Raw genomic sequence first — 19,290 nt, 5'->3', positions numbered from 1 at the left:
CAAAGGCCTCGGCCTATGTACCGTATTATTGGACAGGTGAATTTCTACTGAATTCAGGGGCATATATCGCGAGCGGACGGAGACAGCTAGCCCAGTGCATGACAGTGGTCATTTGGACCGGGAACAATACTCGACACAAGCAGATAGCTTACAGCGGTCGGTGTCCGAACTCGGGGTTGGCGCATGTGATCGAGGCCGCATCCGGTATTGTCAAAGCTGACGTCGTGCGCCGAATAGATGAGCGAGTGGAAGGGCGCAGACAGGTAGCGGCCAGCGGGCTCCACATAAAAGTCACCGTCACTGTCAGGCGACAGAGAAATCCGACCGATGAACACACCGTCTAACATGGCCCCCACCACACGGCTGCCCGGAGCGCCTGCAAGATAGACATCAGTTAGGTGTGTGCGCCTGAATAAATGTACACTGTTAGAACCATATGACTGTCTGAGAAAACATGCATGGGCCGAAGTGAATGATTATCGGGCTCGAGCATTGTACGACTAGTTCTATCGACATTTTATAATAAAGCTCCCATGACGCCGACAACGAAGGAATACTCCGCATCTCATGAAACTGATGAAACAAAATGGGGCGACCTAGAGGACTTGCAAGAGCGCGTTTTGAACGTCCACTGAAAATTTTCCGCTAACAATCATTGCAGGGATCTTTCTAGCAAGGTTGATGTTTGTTGGAATATGAAAGACGCTGTGTTTGCTAGCAAATCGGGATCCAAAATATTTCTCGACCAGTTGGATTAAATCCATGGCGCGAAGACAAAATTCGACATGGTCCCAGTTATGGATTTAAAACCTGTTTACCAGCGTTTCTCGTGTTTACTGGCTCTCTAGCGGCGGTGTTTCCGTTATGTTTAGAGAGATTGTCTAGCTTGTTCTAGTGAATCTTTGTATTATCGAAGGCCCCTTGCTCATTTGCGTTTAGAGTGTAGTCATCTGTCTGTGTATGGTAACGTCAATTTAAACGTCAATTTACATTGAGTGTAACCTATAAGCCTAATGGCTCAGTAAAATGGTCATTCTAAGTCAACGTTTTTCAGAGACCCACTCCATCGCAAATACTACCGCATAAGCTTGATACACTTGTTCCCCCCTCAGCCTGCAGCGACTTCTGCGAGAGGAGACTCGTTCCACCAATGGAATAACTACAGTAAGCAATTATGCAGATCCTAACACAACATGTCCATAGTCGCTTGAATAAGAAGTAAGGAAGAGACAACTACAGTGAGGGATTGCGTTTGAGAAATACGTTTAGAAAAACGCCTTCGACTCATGACCTCTATTTTTTCCGCTCCTTTGCGCCATCCATTCCGTTGCAGCTCCGAATTGTCAACACTCCATAATTTATTCAACTATGGTTCCCTTTAGATTTATTGTCACCAAACGTCTGCCCATATTGGAGCGTCCATTGTTCACTATTTTCTTAACCCAACTGCTCTCTAAGACTTTTAAGGAACGATTCCATCGATGCGTTCATATACGAGTCGTTCGTGTGGCCACACGGGCATATCACACCGAAACATCGGCGCAGCAACACCTCGAAAAGACATACGGTATACGTATACATACGAGATTGCGCTATTCGACGCTATCCGAACCTCATATCGCACTTCCATACCCCATGCCCCTTGTGCATACTCTTTGTGGGTGCGCCTACCAAAATAGAGGCCCGTTGTAATTTTAGGTTAGTTAGAGCGTACGCAGCGGCACGCGGATCCCACAAAGGTGTTAATCATACCTAACCGAAACCCTTAAATATTGTCTGAAAATCCTTAAAATATTTAACGCATTTCATCACCGTAACTACCACCTTCATTTTTATCAGCAAGGCAATATTCCGGGGTTTTAAGATGAAAGCCTTAGATCTGTGTCCCAAGGTAGGGTTGTGAGGTAAATAAAACAAAACCCATTCATAAAGCGACAGAGAAGCACAGACGACGGTTCTAAGAAATTGAGACAGAGCGCTGTTAGTGAGTTAACAGAAATGACAGCGGCGCCACCGGTGGGCTTCAGGGGAAAGGGAAACATGAGCTGGGAAGGAGAAGCGTACCCCAATGTCATCAGCGATCGCAATGGAGGATGCTGCCCCCGGCGGGAAATGTCCATGGCGCAATGTGTACACAATTCTGGAAACTGCGGCATCAAGCTGGCTGGTCTTGTTTATGTTGCTGCATATACTAAGAGCTTCATTCAGGTCGCTCTGGGTGAAGAAGCGCCAGGCGTTAGTCGCAGAGGGGGAACACCGAGAAACTACGTCAAAGCTGAAGAGGCTAGAGATGAGCAAAATGCCGATCAGTAAAGGAAAAAAGTGTAACTGGGGAGAGGAAGGGCACCTCCATTGCTGTCAGCGATGGCACTGGAGGGTGCTATCTCTCGCGGGGAAGTGTCAACGGCGCTACCTGTACACCATTCTGCTAACCGCGGGCGCATACTCTCAGCGCGCTCGCTGGTGTCATATACTTCGCAGCCTATGCTCAGGGCTTCATAGAGATCGCTGAGTTTGTAGAAACACCAGGCACTAGTCGTGGAAGGGGAAGATGGAGAAAGTTCAAGGCTGAACTGACTAAACTGCTCAAATGCCGCTCCTGATACCCGCCGTTAGGAAGAAGCGCATAAGGATAAGGCGGCGTCACGACGAGAGCAGCATACGGCACATTAATACTTGCAGTCCAGCAGCACGTGCAGAAAATGCCCTTCACTTTACATTATTAGAAAGTTATAAGCATTCCTAATTACTGTTTTCTTCTGATATTAAACATCCTAAACCCCCAGCTTGCTTTCCCTCCTTTAAACTCTTCGCAAGTCTTCAAACAAAAATATGCTTGTTCTTAGTGCTCTGCGAGCCATATTTATAATTGTTGACAATACTTTGTTCTTGCAGGAAGACTGAAATAAACAGCTTAAGGAATGTTCTATTTTTATATGTTCAACATCACAGAACTGCTACGCCTTACCCCATATCATTTAAGTATGCGTTTCCCCAGTAATATTCACTGCACTCTAACAGCGTTGTAACTTCCGTGATACCCTATAGAGTAAGGGCACACCTGCCACGTGGCCCGAATAGAGGTGGTCGAGGCTGGCACGAACACGTCCTCGGTTTGTCACTACGGTGAAATCCTCGGAGAACGCGGATCGGTCCTGCACCAGCTGTAGCCGGAATTCCCTGCGAACAGAGGAAAACCAGCATTTATCACGTACTCGCCTTCAGCAAGGCACTGTATATCGGCCCGCGATGCGTGCAAGCTCTGCAGGGTAATGCACGAATAACAAGGTCAGGTACATTCTAGACAAAGAACAGCGTACACGGGCTATAAGCACTGAAGACGAAGTAGACAGCATCGTCTCTAAGCCGCAGCCAAATGCTGAGGTGAAATAAAAGATGCAGGAAATTCTAAAACGCCATAAAAAAAAGGACCACAGAGTTTTACAAGGCACGCGCTTATGCGCTGGTTCTTAACACTAGTCTAAGAATGCGCGCTGAAATTTTTGCGCACGAACTTCGGGTTTCAGCCCCTGACCACTTATGTCGGACAGTTGCTGAGGCCTATGACGTATTTAAGAGTAGTTCCATGTGAGCAAAGTAGGCGTCGGATTCACTACACGACAGCCAAAATTGACATGTAGATAGGGATATATTTCGACCCAATTCATACATCACAATTCTTTCTCACTCCTAAAAATTCCTCACTCCATTCTGCCTTAGCTGAAAAGATATACAATAGTTCGGTTCTTCTAATTGTATTTAGCGCTTACACCTGATGCGATTTCGACCATTCGCCACACGTCTTAGCATGCAATAGGCTTTTAAACTACCAAACAAACACAAGACCAATGAAAGTACAACCTGATGCAATTGATGAATATCAGCAAGATTTGACTCTGTTCGCATATATTGTATTGTTGACACGAAACCTCTACTGTGCTGCACAAGCAGCTACTATGTGGTCGGCTGAGGTATATATGCAATTCTCAGCTTTTCGGGCTCGATCGCCCTCCCCTATTGTAGTAGAGCGAAACAGCCTTTGAAACTAAGAATATTTGCTGAGGGACTTTATGCTTCCTAATTTACAGGTATTTTGCTGCTTGTCGATTTCGACAAGCATTCAGCAGAGCAGACATGTAAGCTTGTGATGTGAACAAGTCACTGTACGACTCTAACCTGCGGCGGCATATCTCATTTACTTTGGGAATGCCCTGCTTTTTCTACTGGACGCCCCGAGATCGAACCCTACCGCCTGAACTACCGTTCCCTTCTAGAAACTGATGCAAACACACAGATGATATTTGCCAAGTATGGCTCGCTTAGTGGCCTGGTTAGAGCAATGCGATTCGAGTGACGACCTAAATAAACAATGAAGATTATGTCTACTCCCCTTAATCCCCATCCATGGCCATGAGCCTTCCCATTCAATAAAGGACATTCAATCAATCAATCAACAAGTCATTAAGTCATGTGCCACAAAATACGGGAACGCCAGCAGGAGACTCAAGCAGGACAAGCCTGGACTGGTCCAGCTTTGTTTTGGCTTCGTGTTGCCAAAGAGCTTATAGCTGATCTCTTCATCTTTCATGAAGCTTTCAGTCTCAAACTTAGTCTAATATTTCATGCGCTGCAAAATGCACAAGAAATAACGGAAAAAGCTGTTTGTTAAAAATTATACGAGCCGCTATCAACGTTCGCGACGCAATATGCGCTGCAAGTATAAAACGCAATCTTGGCTCAGGTTGAACCAAATATCGCATCTCTTTTCTAAATATTTCCTCATATTAAAAGAAACATTCTTTTTGTGAACACAGATTATGTTTTCGTGAAGTATTTTAGCTGTATAAATATAAAATATATCTCAGCATAACTATTTTGCAACGTTCAACGTATCATTTTTATTGCTGGCTGTTACGCAGCCACCAATATTCATCTCCTCCTATGCAATATATTTATGTAATTATTACCAATATATATATATATATATATATATATATATATATATATATATATATATATATATATCGTTTGAATATATTGTTATGTATTATGTCTATTTTATTATCTAGTTTTCCAGACACCAATAACAGCGATTAACTTGTTCTGGTGGGGGGAGAGGGGATTTTAATCTTCCGGATATTGAGTGGTCGGCTAACGAACCAAGAGAAACAGCGCGAGGGAGTGTATATCAATGGAGGAGTTGATATAATGGACCAAAATAGCTTCCTCTGTATGTTTGTGAGCCATCGTGAACTGATGGCACTGGCCATGGACTTGACTGACCTCTTGCTTTGTAAATTGCCTGGTGTCGTATTAAAAATGTTTGGGTGCTAGCAGGCCTAAGCGACCACAATATGATTCTCGCATGTTTAACGGCTGTATATGCGAAGGTTACAAAAGCACCTGGTAGAAAGCTTCATGCCTAGAGCAGGACGGACTACGAGGTGATCAATGCTGCTTTCTAGGCGTAGTTCCCAATTTTTGATGCCCTTGTGGTTAAACTAAATACAGAACAACTATGGAATATTTTAAAACAAGAACTTTTTTATCTTCGCGCAGATTTTCTACCGTCCAGAATTATATCATCCTGGAGAGCTCGATAAGAACCATAGTTTAACGCTGAGTTACTTGTATTAATTCTAAAGCAGCACCGATTTCATCAGGGGTGCAGGAATCTAGCTCGTCGCAGTGTTTGGCCGTGCTGAAAGTAATAGAAATTGAATTCAGCCGAAAGTCATGCAATTCAAAAGACTTGGATTTTTTTAATCTAAGCGAAAGGCTTGTCAGGAACACCAAATATTTTGGTGTTTTGTGAAACGTAATGGCAAGGAACACTACTCTGTACCAGCTTTAATATAGTGTGGATATCATTCATCCCAATGAGGAGGAAGCTGAATGTTTTAGCAGTTCTTTCTCATCTGTATTTATGCCGTCTAGTTCACGTGACGTCTCTCTTCCTTTGTCTGTGGAAATTGACCGTATGCCGCAAGTCACTTTCTGTGCTAGTGGAGTCTGTAAATTGTTGCAAGATGTGAACCAGGCCAATGCGTGTGTTCCTGATGACATTCCTGCGGATTCGTTATGCTTTTAGCTCACACGGTTTTTTCAGAAGTCTCTCGATGAAATTGTCTTGCCATGTGATTGGAATTTAGCGCGAGTTGTTTGTATTTATAAGGGTAGTATGAAAACCTTCGTTCCGTACTACAGATCCGTTTCCTTGACCAGTATCTCCTGTGAACCTATGCATCATGTGATATTGTAACGGGTATTACACCGAAAGTTCAGGAAACACGCCCTGATCCTAGAAAGCTTCCGACGTCTGAGGTAAAACAGCGATACGAGCGCGATGATAACCAACCAGCTTCGTTGTCTGCGCTAACTGTCTACTGATTGGCTCACCTTCGTCGTCTACTACTGCTTGTAACACTGCCCCCGTCCTCTGTAGCGTCAACTCGACGCGGCGCTGTACTAGAAGGAACAAGTTAGCGAAAGGGTACTCAGAAGCGTCACAAGGACCGAGCGGCGGTCGGCTAAAAGTGCAGTCATGCACCATCGTGAAAGGGCTTCAGCTGAACAACATGCACAACTTCAAGAGGCTTTGACTTTCGGAATGGAGCTCGGGCTACGGGAACAACGGCATAGGTGACGTCACTGATGCGGCGGACAACCTCGTAAGGGCCGAAGTTTCGGCGCAGTAACTTTTCAGGTAGGTCGCGATGACGAACAGGTGTTCACACCCGCATGAAGTCGCCCGGCTCGTGACGATTCTTCGGCCGAGGTTTTACCGAGCAGCGTTATTCGTCTGTTGTCGGTTGATTCGGAGGCGTGCTAGTTGGCTCGATTCATCAGCATGCTGAACAAAGGGGTCGATGTCAAGTTCGGCGTCAGGTCCGCAAGAAGGATCAATTGGCATCATGGTGTCCAGCGGCGTGCTCAGTTTGTGACCGAAGACAATCTGGAACGGGGCAGTCGCGTCGTCTCCCGAGTGGCAGTATTATACGCGAACAGTATACATATGGCAAAATCTCATTCCAGGTGCGATGTTCTACGTCCACGTACATGCATACGATTCAGTGGGTATTTGGCGTGGACGACTAAACTGGTGGCTATCACTATGCAGCTGCGTGATGACTCATTTAACCAAACATAATCTCCTAAGTTCCAACCAACATGGATTCAAGAAAGGCTTAGCGTCCTATACAAAGTTGGTAGAGTTTAACCATGATTTGGCCTTGAGCAACAGGTTGTTGACTGCGTTTTCCTTGATTTCCGCAAAGCATTCGATGTAGTTGCGCACAACCTCCTTCTTAACAAATTAGAAGCTTATAAGCCTTGGTATAATATTGTCAATTAGATTGCCGATTAAATTTCATTGCGGAAACGGGATTATCCGGACGGCGTTTTTCCCAATATCAACCAGTGACCTCGGCTGTACCCCGAGGCTCCATGTTGGGTCCACTTTTGTTTTTGTTATTTTTTAATGAGATTGAAATCTGTATACGGTCTTCATTTAGAAGGGTCGCTAATGATTTTGTTTTTTACAGAGTAATTAGTGTCAGTTGTGATTCACAAGCCTTGCCAGGTGAATAAGATACCATAGCAGCTTGGTGCACACGTAGGAACATGTCATTAAATATAAATAAAACTGTTCACGTCACCTGTGAAAGAAAACGCACTTTCGATGCGTATAGGCATAGAATTGGTGACATTTACTTAGGCAGAAATAAAAAATTTTAATATCTGGTAGTCTTTTTTTATATTTGTATTATAGTGGACCATTCATGTCAATTATATTGAAAATAGGGCAGCATCACCTAGTTTGGGATTTATGAAGAGGAATTTCAGTCATCTTACAAGTAATTTGAAAAGCCAGCCCTACTTCAATCATATTCGACCAATTTTTGGGACCCTCACACAGCTGTGCGTATAGGCAAATAATAAAAATGCAGAACAGGGCAGTTAGATTTGTTCTTGAAAATTACAGCTGGAAACTAAGCATGACAAAAAGCAAAATTAATTTTTTGTGGCAAGGAGCTTAAGGACCGCAGAGGAAATGATAGATAAAAACTTTTGTATAAAACAGGCGTCAACCACGAAACCTATATCCAGGCAACAGATTACATATCGCAACGACTGGACCACGAAATGAAGGTCAGCGGATTTGCTTAAGGGGTAACCCTTTAAGAAAATCCGCTGACCTTCGATTTGAAAGAAGGAGTAACGCAAGATGCAACATCATGCGTTACTCTTTCTTTTGTTAGAATTGTGCGAGACCGGAGCAGTTTGCTATTAAGCATTACTTTTCTTGCTTTTACTTAAACTTGCTTCCACACCGTGCTGTGCTTTTCCTCCCATAAACATCAAGGTGGCGTTTACAACTGTAGCGGCTCCGCTTTTTCCGCAGAAAAACCTCGGCCCCCGAAACAAATGGTCAGTGTCTTAAAACAGCTATGCCAGGATATACGTAGAGATAGCGAGAGGTATGCTTCTCTGAGCTTCTGGCCCTTCATGTGTAGCAATGTGAGACACCTCTATTTATACGATATTGGGCACTTTGGATCACTAAAGTGTGAGGAGGCGAAAGCATCGGTTGCGCTGTGTTCTTTAGCTCTCCACTACGGCCCCTCTTTTGAAGCGAAAAGCTTCACTACGAGGGTCGGAGCCGAGCTTCAGGTGAGTCGGTGCATATATTTGCCAGTTTTGCGTATGCGCCAAACCGAGTGACGTATGCCGCGACCGAATGACGTCACAGCGAAGGCCAGCTGCGCAGCCCCCTCGCCAAGCTCTCCCGGCAATGCCTAGCATTGCTTAAGAGTTGTGCGACTCCTCCTCGTTAAAACAAAAAGGTAGAATGCAGCCTTTAGTACCATGTACGCACGCGAACTGCAAGTGACAAGTGTGCCAATATTACTGCCTCAGTACGTCGCGTAAACTGCAGTTGAAACCCGCAGAATTCACTAACTTGATCATGCGAAGCCAAGGTTTAAAAACTGCAGCATTATAACTTGCCTGCCGTGAGCCTTGAATGCGACCTGAACGGTGCGCGGTGTGTGGTGGCGTTCCGCGGTGGTGGAGCGTTTCCAGCGTCCAGGAGTATGCGTAGGCACAGGCTCGTACGACAGCGGCTCGTAATGGCGCACGAACCGATTCAGTACACGTGCTGTGTAAATCACGGCAAATAAAAGCATAAAAAAGTCGGCACGGTTGAATATTGCCTCTTTTTCAATTTATGTAACACACATACTGCACGAATTATTACTCCAATAGCTTACATCTTGTTAAGGAAGCATTTCGGCCGAAACATGTTATATCGCGCGGTATAAAAACGAAACTGCCCAATAGGTTTATATGAATGTATGACTAAAGTTTATCAGTGCAAGTTTTGTTTTAGATGTGTGCTATAAAATAAAATCCTGATTAGTTATCTTATTTTTTTGCTAAGCGTGCCATTATTCCGCACTTAAAGCCTCGGCAAAGAAACGATTGCATACGTCGGGGGGGGGGGGGGGGGGGGGGGGGCGACTGCGTTTCGATGGCGGCGAAATGAAGTGGTGTCCGTGTGCTGTGCGATGTCAGCGCACGTTAAAGATCCCTGGGTGCTCGAAATTACCCCGTAGCCCTCCACTACGGCTCCCCTTTCTCTCTTTCCACTTTCACTCCCCCTTCCTCCCTTCCCTTACGGCGCGGTTCAGGTGTCCACTGAGCAAGTGTGACAGATACTGCGCCTTTCCCTTCCTGTCAACCAATTATTATTATTAGAGGGGCAAGGCTCAGCCTGCATGTGCAACTAATATGGCAGCACAATGTTAGCATCAAAAGAAAAATGGTCAAACTAAAACTGAACGAGCAGAAAACGGGACAAGTCGGCTTTCGAGGTGCAATAAAGGCCGCAACAGTGCAACACATAAACGCCAAAACATTTGTGGGAAGGCACACATCACCGACTATCTTTAGCACTTCCCCTCCTGGCTGCGCAGCAGCAGCGAAGGACAATCCCGCGGCCTCTTCTCTCCAGATCACGTGGACAACTTCCTTCTCTCCTCTCTTGTTTGCTCCGGCGGCGGCGCGTAATGGGTGTGGGGGTGGAGGACGAGTGTGAGTGAGTGAGTGCGCGTGCGCGTGCACCGAGAAGCGAGTGCGGACCAGGACGAGCGAAAGGGAGGAAGCGTCCACAACGCCGACGGACTGATATGGTGAACTCCGCATGTTGGAGATCGCGCGCTCGGCGGAAGAAGACCGACGGAGTACCTCTCCAATAAAGAGTAACCCTTTGGTTCTCGGTGTTCGTATTGTTCATTGGGGCCACCGGTGTGATCTGAGCTGGCGAATGGCTTTTGGCATTGAGAGCGGAGTCATAGCCCCGTAGAGAACCCCGCCAATTGCATGGCTACACAGGCATGATACCTGCCTAGTGTAAACACACACACACACACACATTCTCAAGCGTGCGGTCAAGTACTTGATATATATTTGGAACTTGGAAGGGCAACTGATTGATCACTCATAAATAACAATGCTTTGAAATAGCCTAAGGTTCGGTACACACTAGGTGGGACACCTCCATAGCACGCAGAAAGTTAGCGCCGATGTTCTGACAGCGGTTTCTATTGTCTTTAAGGTTGACACAATGTTCTCTATGCTACAAGTTAGACAAGATCTGTTCAGAGAGATCAGGCTGCATTTAAGTCGATGGTATTAAAGGCTTTTATGAAGCCTTATGCCGGCACGCCACACCGTAGATAACTCACTATAGACAAACACATATTCACCACCAAAAGCTATTTTATTATTCTACGTTGCTCGTCGAGACTCTCTGCTTCCCTGAAGATTACCAAAGCTGATACCCTTTGTTGTTGACAAACTAAGTGATATTTAGGATGCAAGAAACATTCAGTTATGTGCGAGATATTCTAGGCTTATAAACGCCGCACGAGGTGGCTGCGCTTGCAAATGGCGTACGCTCAATTCCAGTGATATTTCCCCATGTAGCTGATCCACAACGTAGGCCACTTACCTGCCCGTATTTCTTGGTTGAGCAGAAACATCAAGGTGACGATGGAGGCAGCTGTGTCCTTTGGTTTCCACTTCGGCAATATCATCGTATGTCCCACCTCGGATCAATTTACATCTTCTTTTGTCATCCGACCTTATACCACGCGCTTTTTCGAATACGGCAAACATTTCCAGCCATATGGCCGACACTTTTACCATCGCTTGGTATGATGGTCGAAGGTATATGCATTTTTATTCACGCTCCTATTCTTGTGCCGGCATTTTTACATGATGCTTTTGAGTCACAGTTTTAGTGCTTTATTTCGGCGCTCGCACAAAAATGCGTTTAGAGAGACGAGGAAGACATTCATACTTTGCAAGGTCACATGAACAGAAAAATTTGTCAGAAGTCCTCCTTTTTAGGGATGTTTAATCTTAGCAAGAGAAATTAAATGGTTGCTGATTATACTACATCACTGCGCAAAGACAGTAGCACCTCAAGCAAAATGTTATGAGCGCTATTCCTTCCAAGGCATTACTCTCAGCCACTGTAGCCAGGTCCGCTTGTGATGCGTTGATGACAAAGACGTTTAAAGTGCTTAGTGAAAATTTAAGAAGTATAAGATATTTATTTGGGAAAATACGTTGTGGGCTAAGGGCAGCCAACCCCTCCCTCAACCCATATCCAACAGAAGTGTATCCTACTCCTGTGGAGCAGCGTGTCATCCACAAGGGACCACATCAATTTTCTTCCCTATTCCAGCCTTTGGAGTACAGAAATGAGAAATCGATGGTTGTAGTTGAACCAATATGATGCGAAAATGAAAACCTCGTATGTGATAAATACTTGTTCTTGCCTACCCCAACAAATGTGTGATATTGTTACGGGGCCACAAGACGATGAACAAAAAGAACAGAGAACAGGGAGATGACTTCCGATGATTGTGAGGTGAATATATTGAATCACGGCGGACATAGCGGGAGCACTCCTGCCCGCGCCACTGTCCGCTTCTTCATTTCTAACATTAACCAGGGCCGCTAAACGATCATCCCAATCGTGGAAAAGGAGGTTTGTCAATGTCGATAAGATTCATGGCATGATGATGGATGTGACTGGATGGCTGAAGAAGTGGAAGAAGAGAACAGCTTGACGCATTCATATATATCTGAATACTCCAGTCCTTGAACATATATACTTACAATCTATAATGCACCCTGGCCAATCCTCCGCCGTGGGTATGTGCCATTTTGTCTAAGGTCATCATCATCATCACAATGATTCTCGGATGAAGCCTGGCCCAGGACGCTTTCTGGCCGCAGGTCGCCAACATCTGATGGCCAATACGAAGGCACACACCGCATGGCGCATGGGCGGGAGGATGGCTGCATATGTAGTGTCGTTTTTGGTCGCCCGTTATATTATTTGCTGGCTGTCTATACTTCTCGCCTTTACCGCCTGGAGTCCCTGTCACAAATGCATGAGTAGTGAATAATATAAAAATGCGTAAGAATGCGGAAGCAAGTTACCTAAGAGCGAGTACATCTACGCTAAAAATTTCTCGAAATGTGCCCTCGAATGTCTACTGTTGTAAAAAACCTCAGCCAGCGAAGTGAAGTTTACAACTCCGCATTGTTATTGGGGTATTTCTTGTGTTTATGAAAAACTTGACAGCAGTCTATATTTATTACCTTAAAATTAAGCTTATGTTAGGAGATTAATCTGGCTTCTTTATTGTTACTAAGTACGTAGGGCGTTTTTTTTTTCTACCTTCAAAAAGCAGTTATGACGCCACTTCATAAATTATTCAGCAGTTGAGAGCGTAATTGAGTTTCAACAGTGCTATAGAACAATAAAGCTCCAATGATATTTCCATCAGTCACATGCGCTCGTGGTTACCTTCTAAATAGGCAATAAATAATCGAAAGTAAATTTAGATGTGTACTCCGCTCCCTCTTCTGTAGCTAGCTTGAACGCGTCAAACCTTTCTGGCGTCCTTGCTGCGACAACCTCATCTATTTCGTCAAAAAAAAAACTGCAATTTATTATTCGCAACTTTAATTACATTGCTTGCGGCCCCTCAGTAAAAGCTCATAGCAAATTACATCTCTGGCATACCTTTGAGAATTCTCTTGACTCCATTTATTCTAGATCATTTTTTAGAGAACAGTTTGCCATTTTTCTTCCACCCTTTTTGCTTGTAGGTGCTCCCGCTTTGACGCGCCCAAAAAGGTAGTGTTGCTTTTTTCCCACGAACGCTTCATTTCAGTCTGTCTTTCTAAATTACCTACCCCTATTTTTGATCACTGAGGTTTTCGAAGAACCTTATATGATATTGTCTAACCAGGAATCCGCTATTATTGTAACATATATTTAAAACCGAAAACATTTACGCCGACTAGTCAAATTATTCTCTAACCGCTTCCCGTCTTCAGTGCCTTTCGACTTCAGGATAATGCAAATAAAAACAACGGAATCTACTTCGCCCCTTTTCAAATAACAAAAATCAATAAGTGTTGCTACACATTGATCCTAATTTCTTTTTACTTTAGTTACATAATCAATGATGAGGCACTACCTGGCTATACAGGTTCATCAATTACGACTCAGGACCCTTTATCAGTGACTAGGAAATATCTTACATTTTACCTTACTATTCTTAATGACGGCTGAGACCATCTGCCGCCTCTTGACATACTGGGGGCAGAGAGGTTTAATTTCAATATACTTTGGAGCAATTTCAGGCCAGCTTTCTGCAATTCTTTCTATCAAAAAGGGGGTTTTAAGACTTAATTGATACGACATTTGAAAGCTGTAAAATGAGGCAGGCGTGAGAAATTAGGAGATTTGCGTGGATCTTATAAATACAGATGGTGCATAACCGAGTAATTGAAGAATAAGGACGTAGAATTTGCCTTTCAGTAGGTGTAGTCAGGGGGGCGATGATGATGAAGATGTAACACAAAACATATATCAGATTTTCCGGACCCCTAAGCGGAACTTCTTTGTGGCGTATTCCACTGAGCTCTAGAACTCTTTCACAATTCTAAGATAATGAGATACCTGAAATTATTCCGTGTTGTGTCTCCTCGTTTGCTTTAGTCCTGTTGTATCGCGCTGCCGAGTATGACTTATCTGAAATAGTTTTAATCGTTTTTTGGCAGAGGATCGATGCTTTGAAGGATTAAGGAAGAAAAAGTTTTCACGGCTTTTGCTAGCGTTCAAAGCCTATAAAACCTTCTAAGGATAAGTAGGCTCCGTTTGTAGGCAATGGAGCAAAACAAACTGTTTTCATCACAATCACAGGTGGTTCTCAGGTACGCCGCCCTTAGATGTGTGGCTTACGGCCACCTGAAGCACCCGTGGTGCCGCGTTTTGTTGCGTTGCATGGCATACAAAATACTTTGAACTATGCTTAGTTGGCTTGGTTTCTCTCTCTCTCTAATAAATATACCTTTGTGATACCTGGAGAAGTAAAGCATACAGTGGTGCTAACAGTAAATGGATGCCCAATAGAAGTAAGAAGCTGCTGCTTGAAAGGCTTATAAAAAAAGCCTAACCTCTTGACCTCCATAACCTTGCAGTGGGTTATCGAGGGAAAACGTGAAAAATGAATATGTTGGCTTCGGTGCTCTTTTATTTTCGTTTTGCGAGGGAAATCATTCGGAACCGCATCTCTACAGCTCTTTCATGGTTGGTCCATGTATCATTTGCAGAAATCATCTTTGTAGACCCGAACGCCGCTCCCACACTTCTCTCTGAAAGCAGTAATGCAGTCTTCAGGAGGAGCAGTTATTGTTTCTTTGGATTGCCAGTGGAAGCATACTGGAACAAAAGTAAATTTTTTTTAATAAAACCACAGATTGTTTATGACATTATATAATGTAGGTTTTAGTTGCGTCGGATTATGAAGACTTAATAACTCTAATGTGGCTTATATCCATCAGCAGCTAGGTACCATTTAGCTTTTGATGACAAGAACCACAAGACAACGATAAATTAATTGTTACTGTCCAATGAAGTCGGTAAGAGTATGTGCTAAATTTAAGTTTATCGCACCTAGCGTTTCTATGTTTCGGATCAAAAATGCATTCTGCTCTTCCTTTCAAAGGCATATTAAGAAGCTACATTCTTCATTAGGCGAAATTCCATTCTATGCAAATTTCAGCACTTCATTTCTGCACTTTTGGCATGGAATGGCGAAAGTTTTTTTTTCTGGAATGTTAAGCGACAGACAATGTGAAATACATTCCCAACCTCCTCCCACGAGCTACATTTTTGGGGGACAAAGGAAGGCACAAAAATATTAGTGGTCATTTAACCTTCGCTTCTAAGAGTTATGATTTGACGATATTTGATTATGCGAATTCTCTCGTGCATCACCGACAGCGTACATGCACTTTATCTCTCAGACAATAATATTTTAATGATCGTCTCTGTTTCTTGTGCAGACTCATTAGCATAGCACCTGACATAAACCTACAATATCCTAAGACCCAGAAATGTGGCGCAACAAACACAAACACAAGCGAACAGACACAACACGCGCGCACTACCAACTGTAATAAGGATCTGAAAACACTTCCTGTTCACCGCTCCTCTGGGTATTATGCAGCACCAACTAGCCCCTCAAGCCGGTATTTTGATATAATATCCTACCAAACCATAAGAGCGTGCCTGTGTGACCTAGGATCCACCTATGTGACTGTAGATCCATGGGATATGGATGCGTTTATTCCTATCTCCTATATACACTTCAAACAAGTAGCCCCATCTGGCAGCGTCTGCGACCTATGACACATAATGTGCCGATATGATGTCACACACCCCGCCGATAAATCAATGCCCATGCATATCATCACACAACTATACATAGACGAGTCATGCTCGTTGTCAATCGCGGACTAGGCCTACACCAATAACGCCACGCCTTGATTTCTGAAGACCTGGCCTTTATTCATGGACAATAAAAAAGAACAATTATGCTTTTGTGTGTTTGTGAAGTGCCTTGGACATTAGAAGCAATGCGCGTAGCACCGGATAAGAGAGGCAACAACATCGGTACGCGCGTATTCCAATTAGTAATGTCAAAGTGAAACATTCTGAAAATTTAGAGTTTTCTGAAGCCAGGTAATTTAGTTAGTTGTTCAAACTGACCTATAGCAAGCACGTGTTCTTTTTAAGTTTTAGACTCGCTAACCGCGATATTCTAATCATCATTCATATAGGAATACGCACTTCTTGGCGCATTAACATCTTTAGGTCTGCGGCATTTATTTATTATAAAACAAAATGGCATTACGGTGCTCTAAGCTTAAAATTGTTTACAAATATTATTTTGTCCACATCAATTAACATATATAAAAATTAACGACTACAGTTTAGAACAATAGCTCCACTGAGCCCAAAAGCCGAAGTCCACATCCAACCCGGCATATGAACTTTTGCCAACTTCAAGTTCAGAGATTCAAAGTCAGACCACAGTAGCATCAGGGTTCACCCATGATTTGGGCTCTATGTAAACTCGTCTAGGCAGACACTACCCCATATAATCACGTAGTTTATGAGGACACGGCCCGAAGTGGTCGCTTTGTATAGCGAGGCTGCGAGCACTGCATTGCAATTCATGGATCAGGAAACGGCCACATCTGATCGTGAAGGTCTCAATACTGCTAAGCGTTCGATTCGTAAACTAATGGCGAAATAATATCACCCAGCGGACAGCCTATCAAGAAAACGTACTGGCAAATCAATAACGGCGAAAGAAAATCAATAAAGACAGGGAGGCTCCAGAAAAACGAGAAGCACGACTCGTAGGTATGCGGAAATGAAGCCGTGAACTACGTTACTTGAAACGTTCTGCAGAGGCCGTCGCTCAGGATAGCGCCAAAACATTTTTGCCGACAAGGAAGAGGTTATGGACTGCACCATTCGCCTAGCGGTATCCGCACCACCTACCACATGGCGCAAGCGGAATTGCGCTATTGAAAGATGCGCAGCATATCTACGAACAGCTATGACTCGACTTTCAGTTTAAACAAATTTAACCACTTTTGATTTTTATCAGGTCACAGGGTGCGTTGAACTTTAGAGGCACTGCATTTGGGCGGCACCCAAAGAGCGAGATCAAAGAAAGTGGGAAGCATTCTTTTTTAGGCGACGGCGTCGGCGTTTTGAGGCAAACAATGACGAGTCCCTCTCTAAAACCCACTGGCATTGCCGGGCACTGATATATAGTAAGGTTGGGTGACGTCACACGAATACATGGCAACCGATTTGGCAGGAGGCACCAAATCTGCTTTCGTATTTCAGATAAAGGGCTGAGTGGAATCAAACTTTTTAAGACCACCTCCTTCCGAGTCAAATACGCTCCTCCTATACCATGCTGACACATTTTGTGCGGCTTGGTTACATGTGGAATGAGCTTGCCCGAGATAAGAGAGACAAACAATAAGGCACTATTAATTAAGCGTGTTGCAAAATCCATGGAAACCTAGGATGATCCGGTGGTGAGGCTGTGGACGTGAGTCGTTTATGCTTACATGCCATGCCGTTAAAGACATATTTTAAGTGTCCGCCTCACCACAATTTTGTCTCTCCCCGAAGCAGCCATATACCTCTCTGTTGCGCATTCTTCCGCTCTTGCCATTCTTTTTCTTCCCATTTTTCCTTCTAGCACTTTCGAACTCCTTGGTGCCCCATCAAAGTGGAGGAAATGATGCTTCTCTCTCCACTATGCAACCAGTCAACCACCGCTTGCCTCGCGGACGCCGACACTGACGATGTGAACTGACGAAAGCGTTAATAAGTGTGTACGCTCTAAAGGCAGAAAAAAAGGCGTGTAGAAAATTTCAGTCGTTCACCGTGCTAATGATTGGGGGTACACCTTACGTAATCCTAACATTGATTCTAATTTTTGCTCCATATTTTTTCACTTTACCTATGAAACACGTGTTCTATGAACAGCGACAGTGCGTGCCGGGCACTTGGAGCAAGTATTGCTATCCCTGATCGTGTTTTAACCCCATTGTATTGTAGTCGACACAGTCGTCAAAAACAAAACAACGGAACAGATTTATTGTCCCTTCGTATATAACACTCGCTCGCACGGCGTACAGAACACACACTGCCCGACAAGGGTCCGTTTCGGTGGCGGCACGGTCCACTCGGTCCCTCTCCGCACACCCTCTCCCACCAGATGTCCGGGGTCGGAAAGGCCGAGTAACCTGAGAGCTACTTCGCAGCGCAGCAGAGCACCCCCCGTCGAGTCCGAGGCGGGACCCCGGAGAGGGTCTGCGCGAATTCCGTCCGTGGGCCGAAAGTGCGTGGCGTCTGGTCGACAACAGTATTTCGTAGGAAGCGCATCATTCCTCATGCCCGTTTTGCTAGGCTTCACAGTGGTGACTCATAGCTTGACCGGATTTGAACACAACACTGTTGGTAATTTTTTTAAATACAACCTTCTGCTTCCCCTGTCCGGTGAAAAATGAAGTATGTTATCCTCATTGCGCAAGAACTCCTACTGGAAGATTTCAGTTTTTCACTCTAAGATAACGCTCAAACGTATTCCGGAGGATACGGGCGGAAGGATACTGATGTGTTCTTTTAGGATAAGTTCGAGGAAATAAAGTGCTCGATAATGAAATACATATGAAAGAAGCAAATATGGTGAAACAAACTTAACTATTCAGGTATTGTATTTTAGTAAGCTAAATGGAATAATTTCAAAAAATGACACACCAAGTATGCCCCAGTGCTTCAACTGGTTACTCTGAAGGTTGACGTTGGGGAGATGAACAACAGACACACTCGTCGTCAGGTCTAAACAAATATATTTTGGCAGGACCCACTGTGCCCGGCTGGAACGGGACAGTGAACCATCGACATTCAAACCTGCTGCCGCGTAGAACTAACTGCGCGTGCTGGCAGGCGTGCTGAGGCTGTCGTCTTCTTCGCCGAGACGACGATGGCATTCCACAACCTCTTTCAAATTTGTTTTTAGTTTAAAGTGCTGGACTGTGCGCTCTGCGACGTCCTTACATCCTTAGCGTATTTATTTGGTTTTCTGTGGCAACTTCAGTCACCGGAGAGGCTCCGACAGATCTATATTTAAATTTCAAATCCCTCTAGCATACATCGATTCTTATCAAAATTGAAAAGGTTTAAATGGCAAAGAATCTTGAAAAGCAGCGACCAATCACTCACTTTCCTGATGGCCCCAAAATATTTTGTAGATCATGCAGGTCTTGGAATCGCTGTAAAGTGCCTGTGCCGGTATTGGATTAGACGTATCTGCAGAA

General features: G+C 44.3%; 2 protein-coding genes across 2 annotated transcripts in view; both read right to left on the bottom strand.

The window, feature by feature from the left end:
• Nucleotides 1-86: 86 nt before the first annotated feature.
• LOC146208684 (disintegrin and metalloproteinase domain-containing protein 10-like) lies at nucleotides 87-11,099 on the bottom strand. The gene is made up of 4 exons (XM_084579116.1): nucleotides 11,015-11,099; nucleotides 9,010-9,160; nucleotides 3,062-3,180; nucleotides 87-376 (listed from the first exon to the last, which is right to left on the bottom strand). The coding sequence occupies exons 1-4, from the start codon at nucleotides 11,097-11,099 to the stop codon at nucleotides 87-89; spliced, it is 645 nt and encodes a 214-aa protein (XP_084435242.1).
• Nucleotides 11,100-14,696: 3,597 nt separating this feature from the next.
• Nucleotides 14,697-19,290, bottom strand: part of LOC146208683 (uncharacterized) — a 41,764-nt gene continuing 37,170 nt past the window's right edge. The window contains exons 4-5 of the mRNA XM_084579104.1: nucleotides 19,196-19,282; nucleotides 14,697-14,815 (exon numbers count right to left, since the gene is read on the bottom strand). Of these exons, the coding sequence (XP_084435230.1) occupies nucleotides 14,697-14,815; nucleotides 19,196-19,282 (206 nt within the window). The remainder of the gene's footprint in view (nucleotides 14,816-19,195; nucleotides 19,283-19,290) is intronic.

The sequence above is a fragment of the Amblyomma maculatum genome, chromosome 1 (assembly GCF_055883805.1).
Source record: "Amblyomma maculatum isolate TAMU_Amacu chromosome 1, ASM5588380v1, whole genome shotgun sequence".
Classification (NCBI taxonomy): Eukaryota; Metazoa; Arthropoda; class Arachnida; order Ixodida; family Ixodidae; genus Amblyomma; species Amblyomma maculatum.
This window is presented reverse-complemented; position numbering and strand designations above follow the sequence as displayed.